This window comes from Pygocentrus nattereri, chromosome 2 (assembly GCF_015220715.1).
Source record: "Pygocentrus nattereri isolate fPygNat1 chromosome 2, fPygNat1.pri, whole genome shotgun sequence".
NCBI classification, from domain to species: Eukaryota; Metazoa; Chordata; class Actinopteri; order Characiformes; family Serrasalmidae; genus Pygocentrus; species Pygocentrus nattereri.
In genome coordinates, this window is record NC_051212.1 from 17,421,699 (window position 1) to 17,434,029 (window position 12,331).

General features: G+C 37.9%; 1 protein-coding gene across 1 annotated transcript in view; it reads right to left on the bottom strand.

Moving 5' to 3' along the window:
• The window catches only part of capn1 (calpain 1), a 35,286-nt gene that overhangs the window by 907 nt on the left and 22,048 nt on the right, over window positions 1-12,331 (bottom strand). Inside the window, exons 5-22 of the mRNA XM_017719064.2 lie at window positions 9,442-9,575; window positions 9,022-9,190; window positions 7,817-7,900; window positions 7,521-7,606; window positions 7,365-7,439; window positions 6,782-6,942; window positions 5,434-5,594; window positions 5,312-5,323; window positions 4,748-4,959; window positions 3,587-3,626; window positions 3,379-3,444; window positions 3,239-3,296; window positions 3,019-3,083; window positions 1,922-1,990; window positions 1,425-1,503; window positions 1,037-1,153; window positions 810-868; window positions 1-428 (exon numbers count right to left, since the gene is read on the bottom strand). The exon at window positions 1-428 is cut by the window's left edge and continues 907 nt beyond it. Coding sequence (XP_017574553.1) covers window positions 402-428; window positions 810-868; window positions 1,037-1,153; window positions 1,425-1,503; window positions 1,922-1,990; window positions 3,019-3,083; window positions 3,239-3,296; window positions 3,379-3,444; window positions 3,587-3,626; window positions 4,748-4,959; window positions 5,312-5,323; window positions 5,434-5,594; window positions 6,782-6,942; window positions 7,365-7,439; window positions 7,521-7,606; window positions 7,817-7,900; window positions 9,022-9,190; window positions 9,442-9,575 — 1,674 coding nt within the window. The 3' untranslated portion in view covers window positions 1-401. The remainder of the gene's footprint in view (window positions 429-809; window positions 869-1,036; window positions 1,154-1,424; window positions 1,504-1,921; window positions 1,991-3,018; window positions 3,084-3,238; window positions 3,297-3,378; window positions 3,445-3,586; window positions 3,627-4,747; window positions 4,960-5,311; window positions 5,324-5,433; window positions 5,595-6,781; window positions 6,943-7,364; window positions 7,440-7,520; window positions 7,607-7,816; window positions 7,901-9,021; window positions 9,191-9,441; window positions 9,576-12,331) is intronic.

Below are 12,331 nucleotides of genomic sequence, written 5' to 3' on the forward strand. Positions count from 1 at the left end.
CTCTGTCTCACTGGACAAGCATGACTGGTATACTGTGTCTCTTGGCATTGCAGACATTGTAAACAAATGAAACAGCCGTCACTAGAGTGTTTGGCACTTATCAAAAAAAAGAGTGGACACTGATGAAGGCAGAAGTTATGATTTTATCAGAACGCAGGTTTTGGCTTATGCTAGCATGCCCTCGGATTGGCTTTTGTTCTCTATGAACCAATACAGTTTAAAGCCTTAAAACCTTAGATCAGTCCCTAAACCAATTCACAAACAGATAAAGAGAGACAAATAAAAACCTGACTGATCCCATCACCTTGAGAAATAAAGTGTAAGAAAAAGGCACTTCTGGATGAGGGGGAGGGGTGTGGGGGTCTCAGTGCAGGCATACAGGCATCTGTATGTCTGTCTGTTCATGCAAACATGGTCAAAGATATCCACTGTAAAAACACAGAAATAGAATAAATTAGTCCCATATAAGATCTTCTTTATATTAAAAAGGTATGTACACCACTATTTTTCAAACTAATCTCTATCTGCCACTTCTGCAGAACATGGTGTGATTAACACATACAATAATTACACAATTCCATGTGTTTAGAATAACCACACTCAACACACACAAATGTAGTTGAAGCAACTGCGCATAGGCTTCTTTTAAAAGTGCCTATGGGCAGATTAGGTTGTAAAACACTGGAGCATTTCATTCCCTTTGAACTACGATTATAATTACAGTTGGGCAATAACAATCAATTTATATATAATTCAGTGGCAGACAAGTAGTATTAAGTCTGTAGTTAACAAGAGGCTAAGGATCTAACCTGGATGAAGTTTAGGGATATGTATCCATCAGCATCTGTGTCTAACGTCTTAAACGTCTCTGTGGAAACAAAATAGGACGAGAGGTGAACAAAGGGGATAATACAGAGTCGCATGAACAACATTAAATCACAATGAAATGTATTATGAATAAATCTGACATTATGTCCTGTAAAACAGTCATTAATTAGCATTTAGGCTAATTTGAGAGTCTGCATCTTCCACTCACTGAACATGGTCTCCAAGCGCACCAGGCAGGTGACAAAGTTATCAAAGTCAACAGTCAGGTCCTGCTCTGTGTAACGCAGGATGATCAGCTGGAATAAATGATTGGTCAACTTAAAGCCTGCGAAAAGGAGAGGAATCATGTTTACAACCAAGCACAGAACACTGGGCATGTATACAATAGTAACTGACCATAGGTAGAAAATAGAACAGACAGAAAAAGAAAGAATCGAAAGATGAGTAACTAGATGTGATAGTTCAGATAATATGAAAAAAGGAACTAGGATAAAAAAAAGATGATGGATGGATGGATGGATGCTATAAAGAAGGGAGGAAGAACAGATGGATAACATGAAAGAAGGAGTGGTGGATGGATGGAAGCATGGGCTCACCTGCTGCTTCGAGAGCCATGCGCATCTCATATGAGCTCATGCTCCCAGATTTGTCCAGATCAAACTGCCTGAACACTGTCTGAGAAAGAGAGATGAACCTTGTTTGTACAACCAAACACAGCTGAACGAGCCTGCTGCCACTCACCTCTACTGTAGTTTGTGAACTCTGAATACCAGAACATATCTCCTGAGCTAAACAAGCACTTTCCATTTTCAACTCTTTTTAATCAGGAATATAATGTAATACAAACGTGGGACCAATTTGTTTAATCAAGTGTGTTTGGGAAACAGGAAAAGGGGAACAATAAAGAGTGGAAAACACTGTAACACAATGTTCTTTGTGCAGGAATGTTATCTGATGTAGCATAGTAAAAATAAAACCCTCTTTTTTGAGGAAATTTACACCACAGCACTGGGGATAAACCAGTTGGACACAAATCAATAAAAAAATAGATACAGCAAACAAATAAACAGATAGATGGATAAACAAATCTCACCAGATAGCGTTTAATTTTCTCCCACAGGACGTGGAACTCAGTGAGACCCAGTTTACCACTGCCATCAGTCTGAACACAGCCATCAAAGAAAATAAGCCATAGAAAAGAGACAGACATCCCCGCAGGCTAGAGCAGACACATTTCAGAATGGCCAACAGAGAAAGACAGCTTAGGGCATTTAGGTTTTAGGTTATTTAGGTTTTTGGCACTAGAAACATCTAGTGAGATGGTACTTGAGGGGGGTGTCTCCTGTGTCTTTGGGAACACTTGAGCTAAAACCAACAACAATTTACAAACTAACTCTCTCAGTTGAAATACTTTCTATAAAAAAAGTCACAATATCACGACCAATAAATAAACCAGAAAGTAAACTACAATGGTATTTTTTAATTATTACTAAGAAAAGAATGTGCTGAGCTGACATAAGCTAGGTAGAAGCCAATGTTACTCGTCTTTATTGTAGCCTCCTGTACTGGTGCTTTTTGCTTGTATTTTCATACTTAAGACAGAAAAGACATAATAATAACAACAATAATAATAACAATAATAATAATAACAATAATAATAATAATAATAATAATAATAATAATAATAATAATAATAATAATAATATTATTATTATTATTATTATTATTATTTATTTTATTATTTTTTTAAATAACACTTTTCATGCCATTGGCAGCATTGTGCTTTACAAACAGGTGATAAAGCTTAACAATAAAAAAAAAAGAGTAATTTTGAATTATATAAGAAAATGACAGATCAAATTAAAAGATAAAACACCAAAAGACAGTTTATAAGCATAATAACTGAATGAGTCTCTCCACGTTTTCTGTATTTGACAGATTTGCAGATCTAACATGCTGGAACATAGACAGATGTTCTGTGATCTAAGCAGGAGCTTTAAGATAATTTTTATAGCCTTAAAAACTAGTTGTAGAACTTTAAAATCTATCCTGAAAGATACAAGTAGCAGCACAGTTCTTAATAAACAGGAGCGATATGATCCCTGGTTAGCGTTGTTTAATTTCGCACATAATACTGTGTAATTATAGACATTTTCAAACCCACTAATCTGAATGTTAGAATAAGGATACATCCATGAGGTTAATCATACTGCGGCAGGTCTCTGGACCAAAGCCATCTGTCTTCAGGTCCTTGTCTGTGAGAACAGTGGGAGATTTATCTCTGAATATTCACTTATATAGGAGCACACAATATCTATTTTATGCTTTTTAAGCACAATGTATGAACTGAATTTTGATCATGACTGTGGCAGTTATTGTGAAGGGCAAATTCTCTATCAATCGTACTCACGTTTGCTGATGATTCTGTTCAGGATGGTCTGGAGCTCAGTAGCACTGATTTCCATGTCCTGAACACAAACACAGTGATAAAATAAGAGCACAGGCATATTTGTCATCTGTCCTGTCAGAACACATCCTGTTGGCTCTTACCGCTCCAGCCAGCTGCCTGAAGAGACTCTTAAATCCAGCATCAATCTGACTCTCATCTAAAGTTTTCTGACAGAATAGAGAGAAAGAGAGAGAAACAGTGTTAGCTCCAAAGCAGAGAGTAAATGGTTCTTGCTTTCACATTTACGCATGTGTTAATTCACTGTGTTTTATGTTTTATGTCTGTGTATCTGCACCTTCTCCAACTCACCTCTGGGGGGAGATCAGCTGTGACCTCATCATCCAGCTCTCTAGAACAAAGAGGAAATGACTTTGTCAGCATTCAACCATATAACATTATATCATTATATACATCCAACTGTACTTTACCACAATGTAATTCACGAATGCTTTAAAGTGATGGTTCAACCAAAAATCTAATTTACACAATTTACCCCCACATGTAGTCAATCAGTCAAGACATGTTTTATGTGTGAGGTTAGCTACCAAGCTAATGTAGCCATTATAACTTTTACCTTATTCAGCAGCATTGTGCAAACCCTATGTTTAAACACACTTTGCTCAAACTGTGTGAAGCTGCAATAAGTAACAGACATATTGCTTATGTGTTTGCCAACATTGTGACCGTTATCTAAAAAAAAAAAATTAAAATATGGACAAAATTCAAGCTTCAAGATGTTTGCTGCTATTGCTGCATTGGCATGTACTGTTTTCCATTTTTGCATAGCCAATACTGGACACACAGCAGACATGTCTTGGCTGATTAACTATGTCTGGAGAAAACTGTGAATGCACAGTTGTGTGTGCCTTCCCTACAGATATTATGCCTGTAAAAGCTGCCTAGAGTACAGTGCACCTTTTAGCACATCCTTATATCACAGGGTCAGGTTTCAGACATCCAAAAAACAGCTTCAGTTCTAAATAAACGAAAAATATTGTCGTAGATCTCCTACAACTGGACATCAGGCGAAACAGCCTCAGGCACAAAGCATCAGGCTAAGAGGCCACAGACAAAACAGCCTCAGACAGTTAAGATTTTTTTAAAAATGTATATGTTCTGTTATTTCACACAGATTAAGCTTCAACTTGATGTGTTTACTTCTGTGTCGGTTTCAGTATTTATGTTATAATATAAATATAAAATTATCAGAAGAAAAAGTGTAAAAATTATTTTTGGAACTAAAAAGAAATGAAAGTTAAAGCAAAAATCAATTAATAAAATAAAAGAATAAATTAATATCTGTTCCCTTGTTTACCACAGTTATTTTCCACATGGTTCCCCAAATAAGAAGATTCAACCACCAGGACAGGGCTTGGGCCATACTTTCGCTTTAAACAGACAAAATTTTAAAACCATCTAAATTTCTGATCCAGGACTCTTTCCCCCCTTCTCTCTCTCTCCTTCACTCACTGGGAGTCAGCAGGTTTCTCCGAGAAGACACGGAGCACAAAGTCAGCCTCTTTCTGTGGTTCAAACGTGGAGGGGACGACAATGTACTCTCCGGCTGGCAGTCTGAAACGGGAGCTGACCTCTCTCAGGTTAATGAACAGCTCAGATCGAGCACTGGACGCATGTGTGAGGAAGAAATCTCGCTTTAGGTGCACTCCTGACTGACCCACGCACTGCCAGACACAGACAGATGACAAGAGTAGAGAACAGTGCTTATGACCTGACAATAACATTGACTTAGTAAACATCTTTCAATTTTTTAACATATTTTAACTTCAAATTGTATTTGCAACAAGAGCCAGTTAAAAATATATCTTAGTTACTCAAATGTCAGTATTCAAAATAACCATGTCATGGAGTAAAGAAATAATTATTTTTAAATCCCCTTCCCCTTCTCTACCCTTATTTATGTATGTAATTCTATTGCATACTATAAGTAATGTGAGGACATCATACATAGACACCCTAACCAACGTTTGTGTTTTTATTATTCTCTAACCCAGCCTTGAGCAGCTGCCACCATACCTCTCTAGGAACCTGTGAAAGGAGAAAGAAAAGACCAGAACATAACATTAGAACAGAAAATCACATTAAATCTCTTCATTTAATCTCTGGACCTGCATTAATCTGAATCTTTCAGCTCTGACCTCGTAGATGGCGAAGCCGATGGTCTCCATGTCTTGGCCTTCTTTCCGTTTCTTCCTGCGGTCTTTCTGCATCAGAGCCACCAGAAAGCTGCAGTCGGAGCTGCCCACTTTGTCAGGGTTTGTAAGATTGATTTTGAACTGAGGGTTGATCCAGAATGTAGCTAAGGATCGTGAGAGAAGGAAAGCAAAAGAGGAAGTAGAACTCAGACATTCAGAAGAGTTTTTGATGTATTTTACTGTGGCACTCTGCCCACAGACTGCCTGGTCGGTCGGTCGGTAGTTTATTGATCCCGAAAGAACAGTAGTAAGGGTGTAAACAATATAACAGGAAGAATATATATAAAAGTTCCTATGTACAGGCATATACACAAATAGAAAAATACAATAATCTGCTATAAAATCTATAACCTGAGATGAAAGAGGCAGTGCAATGATGACTGTACCAGGAGGCACTAGTAACGGCATATAATGACAATACTGAATAAATATGTGCAGATATGTACAGGTAACGGTACATATCTCTTACAGAGATTTTAAACGGGCTCTAGATTTCCGTGCTTCCGTGATCTGGATCTGAAATGACCGCTTATTAATCTAAATGCTAGTAGCAAGCAGTTGTGACTCTTTTAATAAGTTTTCAGAGCAAGATATAGTCACTAAACCAGAAAGCGTTCATACGGTCTCATTTTAAAAAAATTATTCCTGAATTTTGTTTGAAGTGCTACCACCAGTTTGTTGTTGTTTTTGTTTTTTTTACAGTTCTGTTGCTGCAAAAACAGTCTGTTATCGGTCGATCTGCACGTCAGTCAAACGGCTCTTTCCCATTGCTGCCAGTAGTTCATGAAATCTGATTTATGAGGCAGTATTTCAGCACAGTCTTACAAAGCTTGTAGTGGAACGGAGTTAATCTCATGTAGTATTCAATTTATATAAGAAAGTACTTTCTGTTTAGCAGAAAAAAATGTTTTTAAATTGGAATATTAATTAACTAGTCTGGACAATCACTAATACACACTGGGTGTAACACACAAACAGGTATGAAAAAAGTATAGAAAAAGTGTGCAAATCTGAGTACTGTGTCAAAATCTTGCTCAATCAGAGCCAAAAACATAACTGGGTGAAATCAGATATGATATACACTTCAACATACCGAAGCAGATGAAAGTAAATGTTTAAACAAATGTATTTCTCTCATTTCTTTGGTTTGCTTGGTGAAGTGATGCAGTAGTGTTCATGACAAATGAGCAGTAGTAATGAAGGCTGAATTCTGTCTTTACTTTTATCCATTTTTATAGCTCTGCCTCTCCAACACCTGATGTATTCATACTAAACTCATATACAATTAAACCTGGGAAGTTCCTGCAGCCTCCAGCAGTGCTGCCTCTTCTCCACTCGCCCTGATAGAGAGACGTGCTCCATTTCTTGACCTGACTCATCTCCAGAGCATCTGCCGTCAGATTACAGATCTCCAGCCTACTGAATTCCTGCAGGAAATCCCTGAAAGACATCCTGAAAGAAATAAAAAAGAAAACTAGTAATGATTGAATAGAGAGGCAGAAATACAGAAAAACAAATAAAGAATTTGGCTAATTCAAAAATTAATAACGTATAAAATAATACATACAGAGAGAGCAGGAGAAAGAAGGAAACATAAATATAGATATATCATATTATGATTAATAAATAAATTAATAAACAAGAGGAAGAGAAAGAAAAATAATGAGAGAAAAAGAGAAAGAAGAGAGAGACAAAGAAAGAAATACAGATAATTATAAAGTCAATAAATGGATAATATAACAAATAAATACATATATAAACACTGACCAAGAGAAAGGAAGAAAAATAAATATACAAAGATACATCAGAGAGAATGCCTTGGGTCACTAGCCAATTCACTAAATAAAAATGAGGAAAATCACTTGCATACTCACCAGAACTCTCCATCCTCACTGCGGTTGTATAATCTGCTTCTGGTGGATGAGTCCACACTGTCCCACTCTCTAGAACTGAGAACACAATAGCAGTGATTAGCAGCACGCACTAACACTCTACCTCTGCTTCTGCTAGAAGACGTTTTCTGCTCTTACTTGTCGCTCCAGGCTCCAGTCCATTCCACTTCTCCCCAAGGGTTTCTAATGCGCACTAGCTTGGTGGGGGTCCCTCTGAAAACCACCTAGAATGTGAACAAAAACACACACATACTCAAATTATTGATGTATGTGAAATGGATAGGTAAAATATATTGTTTTTATTTTCCTTTTTGCATGCATAAGTGCTCTTCGCTCTGTTATCTGAAACTGCAAACTGTCCTAGATGGTCCTGTGAAATTTCACAATTTATCAATTGGCTGCTGCCTTCATTCACTAGAAGCCCACCAGCTCACCTCATCTACAGCAGTCACTGAGTAGGCGTGGCCTTTAACCAGTTTCTTGAAGGTGACTGCTTCCATGTCAAATTTGCTGGTGATCTACGGAACACAAAGAGAAAACATTTCACTACAACAAAGATTATGATGTGCAACCTTTCCAGTTATTTTGCTCAAGACTCAAAATAATGATAACTTTTTAAAACTACATGTGGTCAGTGTACATATCAGTGTGCATGTATTGCAGCATGTAGCAGTAAATTCTGATCACAGCTCTACAAGGCTCAATTTACTGAATGATTCTTTATGATTAGGCATGAACAGGATCTGAAACACTAGTCCTGCGAAGTTAGACACTACTGCAGTTTAGCGATCGCTCTTATTCAACACATGTTATAAGGCATGTGCAATCCCATCCTGAGCTGATTTGGAGATGCTAAATTATGGAGAACAAACAGTAAATTCTGCAGTATGCTGTATTCATTCACTACATTCACTAATCTATAGGGTATCACTTAATTAATGAACTATTCATTGAAACAATTAATTGAACCACTACGCCCTGGGCAGTTTTCTCATTTTGCTGCTTTTAAAGCACCACAAACATTCAGCATTCTGTCTGTGCGGCAAGCAAGCTCTTCTTTTATGCTGTACAAAATATTAACATTACAGAGCAGTGGTTTTGAACAGGTGGGCTGTGGTAATACTGCATTTTTACTTAATTTAACTGCCAGACACTGCTAGACACTTAACCAAACCAATCATTTTGAACATGGCAAATAATATTGTGTTATCATTTGTAAAAAAAAAAATAATAAAAAATACTGAAATATGAAAAGTCCTCCTCAGTGATTGGTCTAGCAAAATCCATAACAGATGTAACTGATATAGCTAGTTAGTTATGTCTATATTTTATGTAAAATGTTTGTCTTTCTGATTGCATGGCATTTTGAAATTCTAAATAACTGGGCCAATTAAATCTTCTTGTGAGCTTTTGTGGTCTGTTGTGTGGGCCATGACCAGCAAAATGTTGGGAAGCCATAATAGAGTTTTACACTTGTTTTTAAGTAAATAACACATTGGCATTTTTCCATAACCATCATGGGCATCAACAATTAAGTCTGTCTAGTAACTGCTGCAGCCCTACTGTGGTCCTCCAGAATCCATGCCAGTCACCCTTGTCCTCAAATATTCTACAAATGGAGCAGGTCTGTGATACTGACATCTATAGAACAGCCAAGCAGGGATCCTCTCTCCACAGCCCTCTGAATGATGCTGTAGAGATCAGATGGAGCTTTCCTCAGCTCATACATTTCGGTCACTCCACCAGTGAAGTCCTCAAAGCCTTCTGATGTACTGCCACCTGAGAGAGCCTCATAGCAGCCATTCAGCCTGTGGAGAGAACATGATTTACCATCAAATTACTAATTACTATCTTTAACCCTTCAGCTGCAGAAAAACTTGTTCAGCTATAACTGTTCATACCTTTTGGGGACATTAATTCATTTGCATATTTCTACTACAGGTCTATTATCAATGTTAATGTTTAGATCAGACAGTGCACTGCACTTTTTCTAAAAGGTCTTAAAACTGTGATTTACTTTGCAGTAAAATCTTATTGAAAAGTCAGGCCGTGATCTTACTTGGCATAGGCCTTCTCCACCAGAGCACTCCAAAACTCCCCGCCTTCCGCTGAGTGAACAAACAGTAGCTTCCCATCCTTCACTGGCAATCTGTCATCAACAACCACATCTACCCACTCGCCAAACTGCCAAAACTACAGAAAACAGAGAGAAATAACAAAGATAAATAAAAAGCAACAAGCAGGTGGCAGAATGACCAGTACAGTAATAGAACAGACTGTGTACAGAGAGGGAATCCTGGTAATGTTCTGGCCCACTCCCTAAGCAGCTAACAATGATCACATTAGCAGACTAGCTCACATTCGCACTGGGTGAGCAAGAGCAGACTAGTTTACATTAACGCTGGGTGAGTAAGCAGCTGACTGAGGCTGCAACAGTATTCATCATTCAGAACATCGCAACATGAGCAGTTTAGTGTATCGGCTATAAAAGCCACTATTTAACATTCATTTTAACACCCTAAGAGAGGAAGGGAGCCGGTTAATCTGCGTTATGCTTCCTTTATGCTGCATGTCTGCTTTGTGCTAAGGAACAACAGCATTGTAACTGTCAGTTAACTGTGCCTGTACATATCAAATTGATAGCTTGCAAGCAGCGAGTTTAACTACTTTACAGCTAGTAAATATGGCACAGCTGGCAAAACAAGCAGCTAACAAAAACAAAAAGATGCTTTTTCTTTATATCACTATTTTGGACTACAACCACTAATCCCTCCTATGGCTATCCCTATATGACTGGTCATATTATGGCACAGAAAATGTCTGATGATTTAAGCTACTTTAACTAAGCAACTTTAATATAAACAACTTTTTTCAACTAGGAACTTGAGTGTGCCACACAAAAAAGCCAGGCAGGGTGCATAAAACAAGCCCCCCCCCTTACGTTAAGATTACAACGTAATCCAGCTCAGCAGTGCAGCATTCTAAAGGGTCAACTCAGTGTTGTGTAGTGAACCTCAACTTCGACCCAAATTAATTTGGTTGAATGGGATTTTTTTTTTTTTTTTTTTTTTACAGAGTTCTGTAAAGCCTGTCCAACCTAGCAAATGTTGCTACAAAATAGCTTGCACAGTTTTGTATTCTGAACACTCCAGCACAGTCAAGGCACACAATTAACAAACACGTTTCACTGCAGAGACGTAAATCACTAACAGCAGTAAAATGACAGAGGAACGGAGATAGGCACTCAGGTGCAGCAACACTAGCAGACTGAAATGGCATGGAGTTAATTTTGCATGCTCTGGGGCACTGATGCAATCTCACAGCCAGAAAGAGGAAGGGGAGAAACAGAGACAGACAGGCTGTGGTGCTCTCACACTGATCACTGGGCTGCAAACAGGAACACACAATCATGTCCAGCTGGTTAGATCGGTCTCAGCAAAATGCCTCTCTTAAACCCATCAGCCACATCATTCTCTCAGACCTCACTGTCTGCTGCTTTGTTGAAAACACTCATGCTGTACAACTCTCTCTGCTTTCTTTTATGCTAGGATCTGACTGAAACACACCCACACACCCCTTCTAAGCTGCAGCGGTGCTGGAGCCTATCCCAGCTGCCTGAGGGAAAAACTGATTAACCAATACAATTATAATATACTGTATTATAATATAACATAATATTAGCTGATATTAAAGTTTTACATACAATAAGTACAAAAGTTCACAAACCCCTGTAAAAGATAAATCACGTCACCTTTTCTGCTTTTAATGAGAAATTGCAATCTATTCACTGAATATAAAATTAAGTAATAAAAAAATGCAACCTGGTTGCATATGTGTGCATTTTTAAAACTTTTTTATTGAAGCACTTTTTATCTTCTAACAGCACTCTGTCTTTCTCAGGTTGAGTCTATCAGCTTGGCACATCTTGAAAATATTTTTCTAAAATTTTGCAAAATGTTCTAGATGCGTCCAATTGTAAAGGCATCTCATGTGCAAGCCCTCTTCAGGTCAAGTCTCCAAAACAGTAACCTTCTTTTGATAAAGTCTTTTTTGAATGTTTGCTCTGGGTCATTGTAGTGCTGAAAGGTGAAATTCCTCTTCTTGAACATTTTACACCAAAATCAACTGATATTTGGAGCTGTTCATGATTTGCTCCACCTTGATTAAAACCCCACGTGCAGGTGAAGACAAGCAGCATGATGCTGCCACCACCACGCTTCACTGTGGGTATGATATCATACTGGTGATGTGCTGTGTTATTTTTGCAACAAAGGCACCTTTTGAAATTATGGCCAAAAACTTCAGACTGTAAAACATTTTTCTCCCACATGATTTTCATGTAAAACTGAATCAGGTTTTTTTGTTTGTTTGTTTTTTGTTTTGTTTTTTAATGAGAAAATGCTTCCGCCCTTCCCACCCAAATCCACAGCTCAGGCATGTAAAGAATACGATAGACTATTGTCACATGCAGGGAGCAGCTTGCCAGCTCCTTTAATGCTGCTGTAGGTCTCTTGGCAGCCTCCCCAATTTTGGAGGGCCATCCTGTTCTTTGTAGTGTCACTGTTGTGCCAAGTTCTCTCTATTTCTTGATACTGAATGTCCATGGTATATCTTATGCCTTGGAAATCCTTCTATACCCCTCTGCTGATTGACACCATCCAGCAGTGAGATCCTGTTCATGCTTTGTAAGCTCATGGCTTTAGCAAATCTAAAGCCCTATAACTTACTAACACAACAATCATGCTAAATTTAATAAGTGTTTCACTTTTTATTAACTACACCATAAACAGAACATGACATTACTGTAGGTTAACCTAGTCAACACACGGTGTTATAGGCTAGAGTAGTAGTATTCAGTGATAGGCTTTATGTTTAAACTACAACATGGTAAAAAAACGTTACCTAAACATCTGTCAAAAGCTTCTATTCATTGTGTTTAATGATCTGTA